Here is a 20112-nt window from a genome sequence, read left to right as displayed (position 1 = left end):
GCTTGAGGGAAATGGTAAGGTATGAGGGCTGGGGAAGCACTCTGGGTTCCAGAGTTCCCGGGCAGGGAAAGCGAGGCGTGGGCACTAACACAGTTGGAGGTGGCCAGACGCCGAGTGACTGCACGTGCTCAGAGCGCAGGTGCGAGTGCCCAGCACTCAAAGAACTGACCGCGCGGACAGGTGAGCAGCGCCCTCGAGGTGTCCTGAAGACTACACAACCCGGGCCTTAGAACATTCATCGCGAAGAAATGGTTCCTCTCCTCGTTCTTCAGGTTCTTCAACAGACACACCGTGACCCCCAATCCCCAGACAGTCAGAGCTCGTCTCCCAGAGGGGAGGAAGTGTCGTTTCAAAGCCACTTTTCATGATGAGAGACCAAAACAGTGTCTAACTCATGGACCTCTTAGTAAAACCTCCATGACATCTGCAGGCGCCACGGCATCATTATGCCGAGTTTCAGGTATTGGTCGGGAAGCTGTAATTCAAGACCCTCCTGAGCCATCTGCACTCTTTCCCATGTTCTTGATCTACCTCCTGCCTAAGGAGGCACAGGGACACTTCCAGAAACATGCACGCCACCTGCCTTTCGAGATGTTTCAGTCGCCATGTTTCGACTGGCTAGAACGACGGCAGTGTTCTGACATCAGCACACACTCAGAAGTCCTGTCAGCACAGGGCCTCCCAAGTGACAGAACGTCCAGGGACGGCATTTTGTAAGAAAAACCACCATAATGCTCATTATTTTTTCTAAAAAGTCTGATAAGAATATATCTTGATTGTGGAGTAAGCAAGTCTAAGAAATAGCTATCTGTGACCTTTAAAACACTGCACTGAAAGTCAGTCTTCATTTCAGAGTTTTATTGTACTGCACTAAAGGAACAGCAGGCGGCTATACAGTGTTCTCGCTCATCCATCTGGAGGAGCTACAGTACTTGCAAATTCTTAAGGATGCTTTTGCCACCGGATTACAGTAATGATAACCAATTTCTTAGTAAGTAATGTCTTACAAATAATAACACATTTAAAATAACTTTAAATGCATCCTTCACAAGTAATTAGTGTACATATATGGTGTTTTTAGATCGTACTCACTTATGCTTAAGAATTAAAGCAAGTATTAACTCTGATGAAAGTATAGGCAATCTCTCATTCATGCAATATACGGGGATAATACTCAAAGGGGAAGGTAGAAAAAAAATCCCACTCTTGTTTTGTAAACGTATCCATGTATAATCATCTACATGATGGAAGAGGAAACACAGAAAGTTCCCCAGCGGTCAGCTCGTCACACGTTCAGCTCGTCAGAAGCACCTGATGTCTACAGCTCACTGATAATTGGATGGCATTTCAATAAAACCAAGGAAGTCCTACAGGTTTCTACAAACAAAAGCTGCCCGTGGACTAAGGGCAGTCAGAAATCAATGCAATCATTCCGAGGAGCACGGCTGTTCCTTAAGGAGTGCAAGTCCACACCTGTCGACACCAGAGGTAATCATTTTAGGTGATTTGATACGTAATTCCATTTAAATGCTTTATCCAAGTATAACATATGAAAACAGTCTTTCCACAAGCAAAAAATGTGGAAACATTTAAAAAATAAGGAGTCTTTTTTTTTTTTTAAGTAACTGATCCGATTCCATCAGCTCCTCTTGGAAACAGGATCCTCTGGGTGGAATCCTCGCACGGTGGCTTCTGCATGCACTTGACTGAACCAGCTCTTCTGTGGGGCTTCCTACGAGCTCACCAGGACGTAGATCATGCTGCAAAGAAGAGAAGGGCTGTTAATTCCAACATTCCTAATCATAAGAACATCAGTGTGCAGCAGCTTTACAGAGCAAACACGGGGAAAATCACACCGGCACAGAAGATGCAAACAAAGCAACCACCAGAATGCCAAGTTCTCAGTGGAATGTGACTGCATTGACAGGCTTTTGCCTGAGGTCAGACTGGGAAGATGGGTGTGCTGTAATTTTCCCCCATTTCCTTTCCAATTTTAGCACACAGAACAGCTAGCCCAGGTGACCGCTGCCTGGGAAACCAGGGCTCAGAGACGCGACCCAAAGTGTTGCCCTGCTCCAGAGCTGTGGCTGATCTTGAGCAGGTGCTCTGTTGGCCTGCCTGAGAGGCAGGGACTGGCAGTGGCCCCATTGGACAGGTAGGAATGGTCAATTAGAGAACCACTCTTTAAAGAAAAGCTCTAGGCAAGAGTAGCAGGGTTAAAAAAGGAGATCCACCTGAGGGGATAATCATTCCATTGAGAAGGGCTGACCTCCTAGCTTAAGGCAGGGGTGAGGAAGCCTGGCCCCAGGGCATCCGAAATCATCCATTCCAACACGGAGAGAAGCAGGTCCAGGGGCCACATTCGGGGTGAGTGAATGAAATGCGTGACCAGGATGGCCCACGATGAGGTCATAAATACCCAAATGGCCCTTGACAGGAGACAGGTTCCCCATCCACGCTAAAGTCTAAGCACTTCCATGGCTGCAGCTTCTGAAAGCTCAAAGTGGGGTTTCCCTACGGTGCTCTCTAGCCAGTCACCCATTCCTACAAATGGAGATTGACGTGGAATAACCAAAATATGACTAAGCTACCTACCATACAATCCTTAGCAAGTTTTCCAGTAACAAAAAGGAGGGAAAGTAAAAGCATAATTACTAAAGAATGTCATTTTATACAGCTGGTTTTATTCGTGTTTTAAAAGTCAGATGGAAAGCTATCCTTGAATATACCATCAGGAAGAGATGGAGGGGGAAATGTTAGATATGTGTATACCTTAAAAGTAAAAAAACCAAACTCACTGCCATCAGGTTGATTCTGACTCAGAGAGACCCCTTCGGACAGGGCGGAACTGGCCTGTGGTTTCCAAGACTGAAACTCTGAGTGTAGAAAGAGCAGCAGGCGCTTTGAACTGCTGGCCTTGCGGTTAGCAGCCCAGCGCGAAACCACTACTCCACCAGAGCGCCTCACATGCCTCAAAGAGCCACTGCAGCCGCCATGCTAACGGTGCCCTCTCCTGGGATGAATACGCAGCCAGAGCAGCGGGAGGGTGGGGACTTGCCCCTCGGGGCGCATTTGGCGATGTCCGGCGACTTTTGGTTGTCACCACTGGGAGCAGGGTTGCTACTGGCATCCACTGGGTAGAGGCCAGAGACGCCGCAAACCTCCTACAACGCACAAGACAATGCCCACAACAGAGACTTGGCTGCCAGAGTGTCGGCAAGGCTGGACCCTGAGCTCCAGGGAAGATGACGAGTCCGCTACAGAAACGGGAATTGGACAGGTCTGCCACCTTGCACGCGGAACTGAGCCTTTCCTCCCAGGTCTGCCACCTTGCACGCAGAACTGAGCCTTTCCTCCGTCCCATCCCAGTCACGCACACACACTAACAAAAGGTGGCATGCGCCATTGTGGAGCATCCTGAGGGAAAACTTCACTGCAATCTCAGGAGAGACTTTTTACAACCTTACACCCCAACCTCTGCCACCCCTCGGCCGCTAGCGCGGAGTGAGCACATGGGAAGACTTGGGGAGCAGCAGCCCTGACCCCAGCGTCAGCCTCCGACTGCCCTCCTAGACAAAGACCCTCGCGCACCAGCCGGAACGTGTGTGACCTCCACGCGCGTGCTGTGCTGTCGCCACAGACGCCCCTCCGGACACCAGTGATTCTGCCAACTTAAAACAGCCAGGGGCCATCAGAGTTCCCGAACTTACCCGTAGAGGTAGTAAAAAAAGGCTAGGAGATAGAAAGCTAATTTGCACCATCCTTCCTTCTGACAGTACGCTAGGATATCTGCGTTCATGATGGTTGTGGGGTCATAGAGTCCTGGGCCGCTCATCACCGGTCTACTCATATACCTGCGAGAAACAAAGTCTGTTAGCGCCCGGCCCTTCTGGACGCAAGGAGGGCTCTTCTTCTCAAAGGCAAGTCGCTGGCCCCAACTTCTAAAGGGGCCCACCCCACAGCGCTGTCCTAAAGTCGGCTCTGACATAACTCAAAGACCTTTGTTTTGTTTTCATTATCGTTGCATTTATTACTCGTCTTTATCTCTTTGTAAATCCAATCTTTATCAGCAAGTGACTGTTGGAGAATGACATCAGCAAATTACGTGTAGGAACACTGTATGCAGTACATTTTACAAATGATAAAATAAAACTAAAACACCAAACTCGCTGCCATCGAGTCGATTCTGACTCACAGTGACCCTACAGGATAAGGCAGAACTGCCCCAGTGGGATTCTGAGACTGTCAATCTCTACGGGAGTAGGGTCCTCATAGCTCTCCCACAGAGGGGCTAGTGGTACTGAACTGCTGGCCTTGCACATGGCAGCCCAATGGGGTCACCACAACACCACCAGGGGCTCCCTGACTAACGATAAGATGTTTGGGGGGAAAGTCCCAAGTACAGGCCATCAGAACTCCCATGCATCCTAAGTCTGGGACTACTTGTGACAGGTTCCAATGAAAGGCAGTCCACCGAGGAAAGCACAGAGTTATAGTTATGAGTGGCCTTCTCTACTTTTATAATCTGAAAACCAGAGCCCTAAGTGAACACAGCTAGACAGCTAAACAGTCCTATCTGGTCTCCTCTGAGTGATGCCACTCACTAGGGTGTAGAACTTTGCCTCTATGAGCTGTATTTTGACCACTGAGAGTTGGCCCACCAGGCCACGGTCCTAAACCCCCAAAGCCGATAGTCTCTCGAAGTGTTTGGTTATGTCTAGCAAGTATCACTAACTCTGTCACCTGTGTGCTTTACTCTATAGATGAAGATATATGCAGCACACATACATACATATTTTTGCCTAGAGTCCTTCACAAGCACATCTGGATACTCGTATGTGCTTACCTATTTATATATAAGCGTACGTATCTATGTATCACACATGTATGTTTTGGTTGCTATTGTAGTTACTATAAAACTGTATGTATTATGGCTTTTACCAAAACTATCCCTTGTTCTTGTGGGGCAAGGTGATTTTGACATGAGTAAAACAAAACAAAAACACCTTCATTTAGGAAGATTAGCTAGAACTACTAGAAGAATTACATGTTAGATATACCGTGTAGGAATAATCCAATTTATAAATTAAACATGGAAAAATTACATTTCAATTTATATGAAGTTCAGAGGTGACCAGAACTAATCCCAAGGTTTCCCTGGAGAGGTCTGGGCAGCACCTGACCAGAATGGGGCCCAAGGGAGTCTTCCAGGGGCTACACCTGCTGTGTGTCTTCATCTAGGTGGTGGCTTCTCTCTCTCTCTCTCTCTCTCTCTCTCTCTCACACACACACACACACACACACACACACACACAGTGTCAAAACACCCTGCACTGGACACTCCAGGCTTATATGTATTGTCGTGAGGGGCAGCTCAGTTTTCTAAAAAGCCCTTTAAGAAGGTAATCCAGCAAGCCTCATAAAAGATATGAAAACAGTTATTTGCTCATCAATTTGATTTTTACGTCAACTCAGCTTCAGATTTTCATTTAGGAGACTAGCACATGTAAGAAAACCACATCAAACAGTATAATTAAAACTTAATGAGGAAAATCATTAGCAGAACAGCTCATTATTACCTCCAAATATGATATGCCAAGAGGGGCATATTGAGACCCAGGGTAAGCCACTCTGCTGCACAAAGAAACATGACACAGAAGAAAGCATGGATGAGGTACTCTGGCAGTACAAGCTGGAAGAAAAACACAAGCCGGTTATCAAAACGTCTCTGCACCAGGTGAATGTCAACTGCTCATGTGGAAAGTAGGTGGCAACCAAGTTTCCATCATGTCAAAAAAATCAGTTTCCTTAGACTCTCAGGTGAAAGGTGCTAGTCAGTTTTTTAACTTTTTACCCAATAGCAGGGTTGCAGGCAAACTAACCAAAGGTGATAGCTTGCATTAAACACTGAACCCGACATTGTCAGAGCAAGAGGTTAAATGACACAAAGCTCCCACCCGGTGATCCCAGCTGTTTGCCAATCAAATGGAGAATGGTTTCTTTTCCCCAACTAACAAATGATAAAAATACCAAAGTGAGGTATCTGATCACATGCAACATGAGATTAAGTGGGGGGGGGGCCGCAAAAGTCCTCTTTGGAGATACACACATCCGTGTTCTTAAGCCTTTAACAGAAACTGGGAGCGTGACATAAACAATAGCTAGCAAACCACATCACATGACCACAAAAGTAATCTTCCAGTGGAAAGTCAGCCAGCCAGTTATCTCAACACAGTTGAGAAGAAGCACTAAGACGCACAAATGCAGGCAAGGAGCCTTCTGCAGTGTAGGAGGGACAGACTGGGTTCTTCACAGGGAAACTGGAGTCTCCCAGGTTCCTGGACGCAAGCGGGCTCACAGGGCCCTTCCCCTTTCCTTCCCCAGGAATGCTGCAGGGCACAGCAGGGTTTTCAGATCCGTACAGGCTCAGAACTCTAGGAAGAATCTCTTGAGCAGAGGCAGCACGGAGTGTGAGAGAAAAAGCAATCCCAGCACGACCACGAGGTAATTATGTCTAAGCTGGACTATAAGCAAAGCAGTGCTTTCCTCGACATGACCTTGCTCGTCCTGATGATCTTCAGCCAATGACTTTTTAAAATGCCAAAACCTTTCATTACAACTTTCCAATAACCTCCTACAAAGCCAGTTTCTCAAATGCCTACTTTGTACTTCTGACCAAATGGAAATCACATGAAGCTGAACTTACACTCCATAGTCAAGTTCATTTCCTAATGCCTTCAAATGTAAAGCTGTAAAGGCGGTGACGTTGTAAATGCAATCTCAGTGAGGTGAACTAATTTCCACCACTAACCAGCTCTTTTCTAGAAACACAGGCAATAAAGTAACAACAGATGAGACAACAAGGTAACTTTAAGTTAGTATCTATTTAAGTATTTAAGAGCCAAGTTACATAGCTGTAATCCCCTGGCTGCTGGAGGGGGCGGGGTGGGGGTGGGGGGGGGACCACACATTGAAAGGAAATCTTTGAAACTCACTGACTTCACGACACAACAAGAAAAACTACACATTGTACGCGAGGCCCCCTAGAACTAGTCCTAACACTGGCTGGACTTGGTCCTTTGTCCCCTTGGAAACATAATCGGCCTAATGCAGCCCTCAAAAGCCAGTTGACAGCTAACGATACAAACCCCAGGTTTCGACCCACAAGCACTGACGAGCAGTGACAAGGGAGAGCCTGATTGGCGCTCACAGCTCTTGCACAGTGAACTTGGCGCGTGGGAACAAAGAGTGACGGCCCAGCCAGTACTAGGCGAAGTAAGCACCAAACTCCCCGCTCCCCCCCAAACACGCCAGGCAGGCTTAGTGGCCATCGCTCAAAAAAATAAAATAAAACACCATCCTCGCCAGCCCCACAGTGACACACAACCCATTCCACCAATGAGCCAAGGTCACACAAAAGACCGGTACCAAGGGAAGAGACTGCATGCAAATATGGCTGAGATGACAGCACTGAAAACATGCAAAACACAGTACTATTTGGTTAAAGTTCCCTTAAAAAAACGGTAATCATCTCTGTAGTCCCCCATACTTTGGCAGAATTGTCAAAACAAACTTTAAATAGGGAAAACTGTCAGATGCACTGCGTTGTTGCCAATTATTGGCACCTTTTCCCGACTGCAACCTGAGCGGGTATAAAGGTTCCCTCCCCCCAGCCCACTGAGGCATGGGCTGTCTGCCCTCGGTGAGAACCTCTCCATGCAGTGAACCCTGAAAGGAGCCACGCGTCCCAGTGAAATCAGTCCCTCTTAATGACAGTACTTCTGGAACACAAGCACTCAAGTATCAAAAATTCAACCCTGGCTGCACTGGCTGTGTGATTTTCAGTGGAGTTCTTGAACCTCTGCCCCTCTCCTCTAGGAGAGAAGGGTCCAGGCGCCTCGTTCTTAGGGCTGCAGGGAGAGTGGGGAACAAGCCAGGGAGAGCTGCCCACAGGCACTTAGGACAGCTATCTGAAGCCAGGAAAAGCCTACGAGGACAGGGTGCTGGTCCTGCTTTCCAATGAGCAGACAGAGCCAGCCATCTCCTCGGGTGTCTTAAGAACAAACGAGAGCAACTTGCTAGGAAAGTAACACTTTCACTGCACCCGAAGTAACACTTTCACTGCGCCCGACACAAGTCTTACCATACATAACAATTCTTTCCAGTCAACCTAAACACCTACAGCATCATTCATTCTTATCTGGGGAAAAGAAACAAAGTAGCAAACTATCCACTTCCCCTAAGGAACTTTAGGTGTCGTTCCAGACCCCCCTCTAACAAACGAGCAACGAGCAATGACACCAGAGTGTGGCCCAGCAGAGCTCCTCCGGGGACATCTCCACTAAGACGAAGTTCCAAAACATGAATCACCGGATTCCATTCTTGAAAACACAACCACAGCGTTCTTACCAATGGCCTTTCACTTTCTGACCAAACTCTAGCGACAAGCTAAGCGGAGAACCTTCCTAAAGGAGTAAACAAAATGAGTTAGAGATACACAAAACCCCTAAGCAGTGTGGACGTGCACTATAGCCGTACCCTGTCTCGGGCCTCGGTATGAAATATCGGTTCAGAACTTTAGAGTGCGTATAAACCAGACATAACCGTGCACACATTACACACACATTTTTATCTACAAGTTCCTGGCAGCTTGAGTGCAAGGTTCCAGCGCTTAAAACCAGAGCTGTCTACCTGCAAGGTGCGGCAAGACTGAATCAGTTACAGACCCTACACAGCCAAGAACAAAACTAGCTATGAGCATCAGCTACACCCTAATGATTTATCTGAATACTACCGCAACAAAAACATTAACCCTAGAATAGTCTCCGCGGCTATTAAAGGCATCGTGTTTAATAGAACTTGCAAGTGGTCCCTCAAACAACCCTACAGAGAAGTGCCTATGGCTGCCACCGTGTTTAAAAATGCATAAGCATATAACAGCTTTCCCTACTTGACTGGGCCAGCAAGCAAACATTCGCATAAAATATGAAGTCATGAAATTATAACCCTCGACAGGCATGTGACAAGCACACTGAACAGAAACATTACAAATGCAAATGCCTTCGCCCGCCCCATGAAAATGAACGCAGCAATAAAACATTCAACCAGAAAGCAGTACACACCTTTAATGCAATTTTGACTCTTTTAATCTTTTTGACCTTTTCAACTGTCTTTGGCCGACAATGTAAAAAGCAGATTGGAAGAATGTTAGTACGACAGCTGACAAGATCACCAGCAGATTAATAATAGTCAGAATAGTCAAGCATGATAGGGGAGGAAATCTATTTTTTTTTAATTCTGCCTAATTCAAAAAAACAAATATATGTTGCTACTGAGAATACTGGCTGCTTTCAAATTACATCAAGTTAAAAGGGAAAAAAAACAACAATTTAAAAGTCTGAAGATAAAACCTTAATTATAACTTACAGGATTCAGGGTATTACACTGGTCTATAGGATTCTTGTAATCAGTCTTCAGTTCATCAAACGCTATAATCTAAAATAGAATTAAAATAGTTAGGACCTGTCAGTTTAATAAAAAGCAGTAACAAAGCTTATTATATATATTATTATAGTACCAAATAATTATCAAGTTAATAAGTCAAAAGCAGAACTGTACCAATATTACATGTACCAATGTGTAAGTCGACATATGCTTTAGAAAAATAGACGGAAACACTTCAAGATCTCGCAAGTACCTTTGCATCATTAACACTAAAATGATCTGATATCCTTGTGATAAAACACCATCTTCAGTTCTCAGTTCCGTCAATACCTCTGTTCGAGTTATTTTTCATATACTTGAATGGTCTCTACCCCTCGTCTGTCAGTCCGTCCGTCCATCCGTCCCACCGTGGTGGCCTGCCGGCTGCTGTGGTGGCTGAAGCTAAGCCAGTGGGGCCTCTGAGCATGGGCAGGTTTCACAGGAGCCTTCAGATGAAATCGGACTAGGAAAGCCTTGGCAACAGAACTGCCAGGGTCACGAAGAGCAGTGGAGGGCTGTGGGCCACATGCGGGAGCTTCCCAAAAAGTGTGGGAAGTCTCCATTGCCTTTGAATTCCATGTTCCCGTGAAGAGTTTGGAAGCCTCCTCCGAGTACAGAAGAGGAGTCCCTCAGCCCACTCGGCCCTCAAACCTTGACTGGGGCGAGCTGCTTCCAGTCGGGAGACCTCAGGCTGGGGCCCGAGTGTAGCTTTCGGTGCGTGTGACCCACTCCTATGAGAACAGACAGTAGTCACAGACACCTGGAGTGGACAAAGTAAGAATCCAGGAAAATCGGAAGTCATCAAAATGAGATGTAACACATAAAAGGTTGGCATCCTGGGGAATGGTGAGCTGAAATGAGCTTGTAGTGGACATTTACATCATTAAGCTCGACTCTGCTGGAAGGACAAGTTCCCGGCGTGAGCGGCATCCCCTCATCATGCATAACGTTTCAAGATCTATCGTGGGATAAATCACTCGATCAGTGACCAGCATTCATACGCTTATAAGGAAGACAACCTAAAAACGACGAGGATTCAAATTCAGGCACTAGCCTTTGGGTTAAAGGCAAAACACCCACTGTCATCGGAGTCGATGCCAACTCATGGTGACCATGTGACAGGGTGGAACTGCAACTGGCACGGGAGTGCAGAGATGCCGCTCTTTGTAGGAGCAGGAAGTCCTGTGCCGCTCCCGCACACCAGCGATCACTTACAGCCGCTGGCCTTGCTATTCGGCTGGCTGCGCTCAACCCACTCAGAGCTGCTTCTCCTCGGTTGGCTGGGTGGACCGGGTCAACTCTCTGTGGTGACCGCCAGCACTACCCCCAGGACATTTTCTGGGCTGCAATTCCTAAGGGAACAGGTTGCTAGGTCTTTCTCCCGTGGATTCCCTGGGTGGGTCGAACCACCAACCTTTCAGTTAGCAGCCAAGCACTTCACGGTTGCGCTAACACGCCTCGTTGCTTGAGCTCCAAGAGTTAGTTAAACACGGAACCTCGATGCCAAAATGTACTCATGATCTAAATACAGGCTACGTGCCACTGCGTGGTGTCGAAGCACGAAGCCGGTGGTACGAAGTTTGTAGTGAAGCTATTCTGGTTGCTGCCACTGGTTACCCAGGAGACAACAAATCTAACAGCCTACTCCCGTGGGTTTGGAAAACTGTCTTTCTTTATATGTGAGACAGTGTAAATGAGAATTATTAACAGGACAGTTATTAACTTTTTAGCTTTCAACATACAAGTTGATTTCCCCGTTAAAGTTCCTAGCTTCATCAGAAAATGTCTCTTTTCCTAGAAATTTATAAAATCCATTCAAAAAAGCCTTCTTAATAAACACTCAAATAGAAAAAAGAAAATAATTTTAAAATGCAAGGTCCACAAGCGCACAGCTCTTCCTTGTGTTCACTGTTATGCATATATATCCCAAAGCCTAGAAGAGTACCTGAGAAAAAGGTAAGTGCTCAAATACTTGAGTGGCAGAAGGAAAAAGAAAATGAAATCAACTCTAGAGATGTTTAAAAAAGTCCAGTACAGGCAAAATGGCATTTTTCTTTGCTAATTAATTCTAACACAGATAAATGTGCAAAGAGAACATAAGACATTTCAAATTACTCGTGATTATTAGTCAGCAACTTGTATGAGCTGTGATATATACCCAACACATTTAGTAATAAAATGCAAAACTAGAATCATATTCACAAACAGAACTTGTCCAACAGAACAAGATCCAATGTAACAGCAGAGTATAAAATCTATCTTTTAAAACTAACTTTTCTTTGATGAAGGAGCCTGGGTGGTCATGTCTGGTTAAGCACTCAACTACAAACTACAAGGTCAGTCTTTCAAACCCACCAGCCACTCCACAGGAGAAAGATGAGACTGCTGCTCCCATTTAAAAAAAAAAAAAGCACTCTCAGAAACCCGAAGATGGAACGGCTGTGAGTCAGAATCGACCTGACGGCAGTGGGTTGGGTTTGGTTTTTCTTTGATCGGGCCTTTTCTTCAAGTAACTTCAATGGATCTTTTAATAACGAGGTCACTGAATGGGCTTCTGTTTGCTGAGTATTTTCATATTCCCAAAACTCTTCTCCTAAGATTCTTAAACCAATGGTTCTCAATCCTTTACCAGCTAGAAAATTTTCACCGAAACATAGAAGATATGGCTACCGTGGCCTATGACACCCGGGAGAAAGAAGGCAATCTTTCGGAAATGAAAATGACGCTCAGCAATTCTAGAGGACCCTACAGGACAGAAACTCAGCAATCCTACATCCTCTTTGGGCTTCTGGAATTAAATCTTCACAGGACCAGCCGCCTCATCTTTCTCCCCAGAAGCTAATCAGTTCAAACTGCTGACTCTGTGGGTAGCAATTCAATGCAGCCCACGATGCCACCTGTGCTCCACCAATCCAAACTCTGCCATCAAGCTGAGCCAACTGCTGGCGACGCTATAGGATGGGTAGAGCTACCCCTGTGGGTCTCTGAGACTGTCCCTCCTTATGGGAGGAGAAAGCCCCTCTTACTCCCAAGGAGCAGCTAGCCAGCTAGTGGTTTCGAATTGCTGACCTCACAGTTAGCAGCTCTGCGCATAACCACCATGCCACCAGGGCGCCTTTATTTAACCTAAACCTCTAAAAGAAGCCCAACTACACAATCCAAGATAACCGAAAACTTGATACACTTCAAAATGACTTCTGTGATTTTCAATTTTAAAAGAAAAAGAAAGTACATTCCCAACTCTACTCTCCACAGAGCATCAAGCATACGTTTGAATTAAGCCTGCGGGAAACTTCCGTTATCTTTTCATTCCATTTTCCAAGAATTTCTTGAAACAAGATTTTTGGAATTTATACTTGAACTAACCCAATGAGTCCTCTGAATGACAGGCAAAGCGGATAAGAACATAAACTTATCTCTTTCATACCTCAAAGACGCCATGGAGGTGCAGTGGGTAAGCGTTGGCTGTGCACATCCATCAGCCCCTCCAAGGAGGAGGAGGGGGTTGTCTGGTCTCTAAGATTCAGTCTCAGAGACCCAACTCCACGGTTCTACTGTTCTACTGGGGCTCTGTGAGTCAGAAATGACCCAAAGGCACTGGGATTTGGTTTTCATAACTCCAATATTTCTCACTTTCAATTTCTGGTTCATAAAATGTGTTTTCACTAATGGAAGGCACGCGGATTCAATGAGCCTATCTGACATGTGGTTCTGAAACAGGGATTTTAATACATACTGGGTGGCACACATGGGTCTCTCTGGACTCTGGGGGAGCATTCTGTGGGGTACACTTGTTACTGAGGACTCAGGGTAAAGTTATATGGGACACAGGCGTGCCTCTGGACTCAGGAGTTAGAACTAGTCCCCTGGACTTGGGTAGGATTCCAAAGGGGCTTCATACAGTTCATGAAATACGGATTGTAAAGATAATGGACTCTTCCCAGGAACTTTCTAAAGCCCCTCAAACATGTCCCTATGTGCTCTGCACCACCTTCTAGCTCTCTTGACAATTACATACAGTTTAGGGTCCTAAAAATACAGTATTCAAGTGAAAATGGAACCAGTGCAAGAAAAGACACTCCCAAAGAGCACACAGGAGCCGAGAAATACACTCTCAAGGCTGAATCTCTGTGACAGTCAAGTTTTGTGTCAATTTGGCTGGGTCAGGAGTCTCAGTAGTTTGGCAGTTAAGACCTAGTGATCTCCTAGGTTACACAGCACAATGTCATCAATTCTATAAAGAGACCTGCTGTGCGCATCCAATCAACTGTAAGATGAGGGTGGAGCAAAGACACTACTCAGGTCACAGCCCTGATGCAATGGGCAGGAATTTCCTCAGGGGTGTGGCCTACTTCCTATATAAGTGGATGTTGTGAGGACACTTGCATGCTTCTTGTTGGGTATGGACCCCGCATCTGGTTCATCAACCTTGCTTTTTTGGACTAGACCAATAGCCTGCCGGGCAGCCTGCTGACCCTAGGTAGTCATTACCTATCAAACTTGGATTCATTCAACTCTGGAGCCACAACACAAGCCTGACTGCTGACCTTAGATTCATCCACCTCTGTATCCACTAGCTTATGAGTTTCCTACGTCACCTTCCTGCTTTGCCAGCTCCTGGGGTTTCAAAAGCCAGAAGCCTCCAGCTAACATCTAACCCATAGGCATGATCTAGACTGGACTCTACAACTTTGTGAGGTAGTTACTTAATATAAATATTTCTTTCCCAACTACTAAGTGGACATCTGCCCCTCCTCCCAGAAGAATTTATTTCAAAGAACGACACTGAATCTGCAGCTCCAGGAGAGGGACATATCTGATCAGAGCACACGGGAGTAGATGAAGCAGGAGGAAGGGAGAGCGGAGCACACTGGGCCTTGAGGACAATGACCCCAATTAGAGCAGCCAGAGGACCACATGACCAGCCCCACTATGAGACATGGCGCTCCTCATTGAACCATAGCCCTATAGGGGACAACACCAGAGACACAGTATGGGAATTGCACCCGATCTGATCCCACCATACAGAGGCAAAACACTAAGGGTGTGCAACAGAACAGCAAGGGAATGGAGCAGCGAGGTCCCCAGGGAATGCTGAAGGTGGACTTTGGGGCCAGGGCGGGGTACCCCAACAGACTGGGCTGGAAAACACTCCTAAAGGCCAACAAGCAATCCTTGAACTAACTACAAGCTTTTCTTTCTTGATGTGTTTTGTTTTGTTCTTTGTCAGTGGTTTGTTGTTGTTGTTGCTGTTTTGTTGTATAGTGTTGCTTGGTTTTGCCCTGTCTTGTTTTTGTGCATGTTATTATCTCCACAGGTCTGTCTAAATAAGATAGGCTGGATGAACAATCTGGAGAAAACAACAGGACCAACAGTTCAGGGGGGACATGGGAGATGGGGAGGTGGGGGGAAAGGTAGTGGTGTTAGCAAACCCAGGGACAAGGGAACAAGTGATCCAAAACAGTGGTGCAGAGGGTGTTGGAAGGCTTGGTAGGGCGTGATCAAGGGTAATGTAACCAAGAGGAATTACTGAAACCCTGGTGAGGACTTAGCATGATAGTGGGACAGGAGGAAAGTCAAAGGAAATAGAGGAAAGAGCTGGAAAGGGCATTCATAGAGGTCTAGATAAAGACATGTACATATGCAAATACATTTACATGTGAAAATGGGGAAATAGATCTATGTGCATATATTTATAGGTTTAGTATTAAGGTAGCAGAAGGACATTGGCCTCCACTCAAGTACTCCCTCGATGCAAGAATATTTCCTTCTATTAAATTGGCATTCTATGATGCTCACCTTCCCAACACAACCGCTGAAGACAAAGTGGTTGAATAAGCAAATGTGGTGAAGAAAGCTGATGGTGCCCAGCTATCAAAAGATATAGTGTCTGGGTCTTAAAGGCTTGAAGGTAAACAAGCAGCTCAGAAGCAACAAAACCCACATAAAAGCACACCAGCCTGTGTGAACAGGAGGTGCCAAAGGGATCAGTTATCAGGCATCAAAGAACAAAAAATCTTATCATTATATGCTCACCTCCATGATATGATCGCTGAAGGCAAATGGGTGCAAAAGCAAATATGGCAATCAAAGCTGATGGTGCTCAGCTATCAGAAGATATAGCATCTGGAGTCATAAAGGCTTGAAGATAAAAAAGCAGTCATCTAGCTCAGAAGCAACAAAGCCCACATGGAAGAAGTACACCAGCCTGTGCAATCACAAGGTGTCAAAGGGATCAGGAATCAGGCATCATCAGAACAAAAATCTTACCATTGTGAATGAAGTGGGGAGTGCAGAGTGGAGACCAAAGCCCATTTGTAAGCCACTGGACATCCCCTTACAGAAGGGTCTCGGGGAGGGGAGGAGATGAGTCAGTCAGGGTGCGATGTAGCAACCATGAAAGATACAACTTTCCTCTAGTTCCTAAATGCTTCCTTCCCCTTCCCCCCATTATCATAATCCGAATCCTACCTTGCAAGTCTGGCTAGACCAAAGCATGTACACTGGTAAAGATTGGAACTGGAAACACAGGGAATCCATGCCGGATGATCCCTTCAGGACCAGTGGTGTGAGTAGCGATACTGGGAGGGTGGAGGGAAGGTGGGTTGGAAAGAGGAAACTAATTACAAGAATCTACATGTGACCACCTCCCTGGGGGACAGAAAAGTGGGTGAAGGGAGACGTTGGACAGGGCAAGATATGACAAAATAATAATTTATAAATTCTCAAGGGTTCATGAGGGAGTGGGGAGCGGGGAAGGAGGGGAAAAATGAGAAGCTGATGCCATGGGCTTAAGTAGAAAGAAAATGTTTTGAGAATGATGATGACAACAAATGTACAAATGTGCTTGTCACAATGGATGCATGTATGGATTGTGATAAGAGTTGTACCAGCCCCCAATAAAATGATTTTTTAATGCAAATCAAAAAGAAAAGAAAGCCACTGCTGCCAAGTCAACACTGATTCCTACTGACGCTTCACAGCATTTCCAAGACTAAATCTTTACAGGAAGACGCTGCCATCTAGTCCGTGCCAACTCATAGCATAGCCACCCCACAGGGCTGGGAAGGACTGCCCGGTGAGTTTCTGAGACCGAAACTCTTTATGGGAGTAGAAAGTCCCCTCTTTCTGCTACAAAACAGACAGCCTCATCTTTTCCTGCAACAATCCCAAGAGAAGAAAAATGTGCACGGCTGCTGTCCGTCCCTTGGGTCACGAAACAGTTACAGTTAGGTGGTTGTTAACAAAACCAAACTCATGGTCACCAAGCCAATTCTGACTCGTGGCGATATTCTAGGACAGAGTAGAGCTGCCCCAGTCCAGTCAGTTTCTGAGACAACTCTTTAAAGCCTCATCTGCCTCTCTCTGAGCAGCTGGTGACTGAACTGCTGGCCTCACAGTTCCTAACACTGTGCCACCAGGGTTCCTACAGATGAATTACAGAAACTTTAACACTCTTTTTTTTTTTTTTTGCTTTATTTCCCAAAGGATGAAGCAGTAACCTTTTGAACTAAGAAATCTCTAAACATAAACACTCTTCACTAATCTCAGGCTTCCATACCATAATTCTATAATCTCTCTCACTGCTGTCGAGTAGGTTCCTTCTGAGTGAGACCCGGTAGGACAGACACACCTGCCCCCAGTGGGTTTCCAACAATATAACTCTTTTCAGGAGTTAAAACCCCATCCATCTCCCTCGGAGCAGCTGTTGGTTTCGAACTGCTGAACTTGGTTAACAGCCCAACTGGTAACCATAAGCCACCAGGGCTCCTTCATTCTATAATAGGATTTAAAATGACATGCTTTGCCCAGACTTAGGCTCACTTCAAAACTGAAACATTTCACAAGGACAACTGAGACTTTACATCAAGCACAACCTGGGGTGGGTGCAACACTCTCCTGTAAAGGCCACGCCCATCGTCCTGGGAAACCAAGGACCCCTGTCCAGCTGACAAAGCCTTCCATCGACGTCTTCAGCTGTTTAAAGCTGGGTGGGCACCGCACACTGCTGGGGCACATAACCACTAGTAAGGCAGGGCTGGTTTGCACCCCAAGTTATGTACTGTTCTTCCCCTAAATGAAATCCTCAAAGAAGCGGGGCAGCCTTCCTGCTGACAAGCCTTTTTAAGCAGCAGTTCTTTCTGAGAGTTAACAGCCCACAGCATTCTCCCCACCACACAGGTTCTCAATTAAGTACAAGCAATCAAACCCTTCAGCAGGAAAAGAATGGGTTTGGGCTACTGCTCCATTTATGAGACCTTTGTTTGCACAAGGCATTCCGTCCAGTTAAAATACTCTGCCCTCTGTGTATTGCACAAACAAACCCTAATGGAAACGGTGAAACCTGATTTGGAGTTGACATCGAGAAATCAGCTCACTCATTCCGGAACCGGGAGGTGAGAGTGAGTGCTTAAGAGGTGAGGTCAATTTTCAATGACTGTTGATCCAAAAGACTCTCAGGATTACTTCCAGTTTTGTGCCAGAACCAGGAATCCTTCAAAAAAATCTCTCGCACACCTATGTCACAGAAAACTTTACTACTTTCCTTGCCTATTTCCTGCAACTAAATGTAACATGTCGTGAAGATGCCCTGGATAGAAAGGGTTAAGGTTTCCGAACATTCTAATAGCACATTAAAATCCTCTACTCAATCAGACTACCCAAGATACATTAAGAAATGGCTTCAAAGGCTCTTAATAACTCTGGCGGTCAAAGTGTGTGCGATTTCGGGGAAAGCGCGGGGATGCAATAAACAAAAGTGATCGATCCAATCTGCAGCAAAGTTCACGGGAATCCGGAAATAGTGATTCCACTGTAATCGCTCCCAAGTGCAGGAAAATTAAGACTCGAAAGTGAATCGAACGTAGGTTGTAATGATCTCATTTTTAGCCTCTAATTCCTTCGGAAATCCAGGGTAAAAAGGCTATCTGTGCGCATGACTACAAAGCCGCCCAACTTCAGGCACGCCAAGTTCGAATCCCGGCTGCGGGCGCTCGTGCCGTGCTCCCGCGGGATGCGGATCGCGGGCGAGCGCCGCGCTGCCAAGGCGGCTGCTCCGGGCTGCGGCCGCCCCACCCAGGCGCGGAGCAGTAGCGGTGCTCGCGGCCTGGCCCGCGCGCGGCCCCGCAGAGCCATCCCTCGGCGCCCGCACGCCCGGGCCCTGCGGGGGCCGCCGCGCCCGTGGCGCGCACACCCTCCCCGCGCAGCCCACGCCGCCCGCGCCTCCGGCCCGTTCGCCTCCCGGGCCGCGGAGGGACCTCCGCGGCCGTCGCGGCCCGAAAGCGGAGCGCGGAAGAGGCTGCGCAGCCGCCTGGCCTCCCAGCCCCCCGGCCCCGACTCACGTGCCAGATGGCGAAGAAGATGAGCGCGGCGGTGAGCAGCAGCGCCAGCATGTAGCAGAAGGCCGCGAACGTGAACGCCATGGCTGGGGAGGAGGAGCGGCCGGCGGCACCCGGGGCAGCGGAGAAAGGCGGCGCAGGGCCCTCTGGGTAAAACCATTCACTTCCCCCGGCCACGGCCACGACCGCCGCCGCCGCCGCTGCCGCCGCCGCCGCCGCGGCGCCCGCCCTCTCAGCGCGCCTGCGCAACAGCGCCTGTCGGCTGCGCCCCCTCGCGGCTAGGATCCGAATTGCATGTGTATTATCCGCACAGGTCATTGGTTTATTTCTCCTTCACTTCCTTGTTTATTCTTTACACAAGTATTTAGTGTATGGCTAGGATGTTCCAGGCACTGTGTTATCCTATTTAAATGCTCAGGCTATTAATAAAATACCCACTCTCTAAGATTTTAGTATAGTGCCAGAAATCAACACTAAAGTAAGTATAGTATTCTGACCCTAAGTGAATATCTCAGCACGCCTCTGTTAGCTTGTGCTAATGTGGAATTTCTGTGTTGATGTGATGCTGGAAGTTGTGCCACTAGTAGTTCAAATGCCAACAAGACCACGTTTGGTGGCTATGTTTCAGCAGAACTTCCAGGCTAAGGCAGGCTGGGAAGAAGGACCGGCAATCTGAAAAAAAAACAAAAACTGGCCAGTGATAACTTTATGAATGGCCACAGAACATGGTCTGATATAAGTGTCAAAAGATGCGCACCTCGAATCGGATGGCACCCAAAATGCAACTGAGAAAGAGCTGTCTCCTACAAATACGATAGATAGATAGATAGATAGATAGATAGATAGATAGATAGATGATAGATAGATAGATAGATAGATAGATAGATAGATAGATAGATAGATAGATAGATAGATAGATAAACAAGCAACAACCCCAAACTCACTAGGATGAATCGATGCCAACTCATAGCAACTCTTTAGGGGTAGAACTGTCCCTGTGGGTTTCTGGGACTATAACTCTTTAAGGGAGTAGAAAGCCCGTCCATCTCCAGAAAAGTAACTAGTACCTTTTAACTGCTGACCTTGTGGATCACAACCCAATACATAACCACTACATCGCCAGGTCTCCTGCCTCCAATGAGAGTCAACCTTAATGATGTGGATGGAGCGAAGATTTCAGAACCTTCGCTTATTGATGGAGCATAATGTAAAATTTGGGGGGAGGGGGGACACAGCAAACACTCATTAATAGTCAGGACATGGAATGTGTGAAGTACGGATCTACAAAAAT

General features: G+C 46.7%; 1 protein-coding gene across 1 annotated transcript; it reads right to left on the bottom strand.

Moving 5' to 3' along the window:
- Positions 1 to 843: 843 nt before the first annotated feature.
- On the bottom strand, positions 844 to 19015 carry CNIH1 (cornichon family member 1). The gene is made up of 5 exons (XM_075530592.1): positions 18825 to 19015; positions 9427 to 9495; positions 5580 to 5692; positions 3711 to 3854; positions 844 to 1760 (listed from the first exon to the last, which is right to left on the bottom strand). The coding sequence occupies exons 1-5, from the start codon at positions 18903 to 18905 to the stop codon at positions 1733 to 1735; spliced, it is 435 nt and encodes a 144-aa protein (XP_075386707.1). The 5' UTR covers positions 18906 to 19015; the 3' UTR covers positions 844 to 1732.
- Positions 19016 to 20112: the final 1097 nt, after the last annotated feature.

The sequence above is a fragment of the Tenrec ecaudatus genome, chromosome 14 (assembly GCF_050624435.1).
Source record: "Tenrec ecaudatus isolate mTenEca1 chromosome 14, mTenEca1.hap1, whole genome shotgun sequence".
Taxonomy (NCBI): Eukaryota; Metazoa; Chordata; class Mammalia; order Afrosoricida; family Tenrecidae; genus Tenrec; species Tenrec ecaudatus.
The sequence above is the reverse complement of the archived record's forward strand: the minus strand, read 5'-3'. Positions and strand labels throughout refer to the sequence as shown.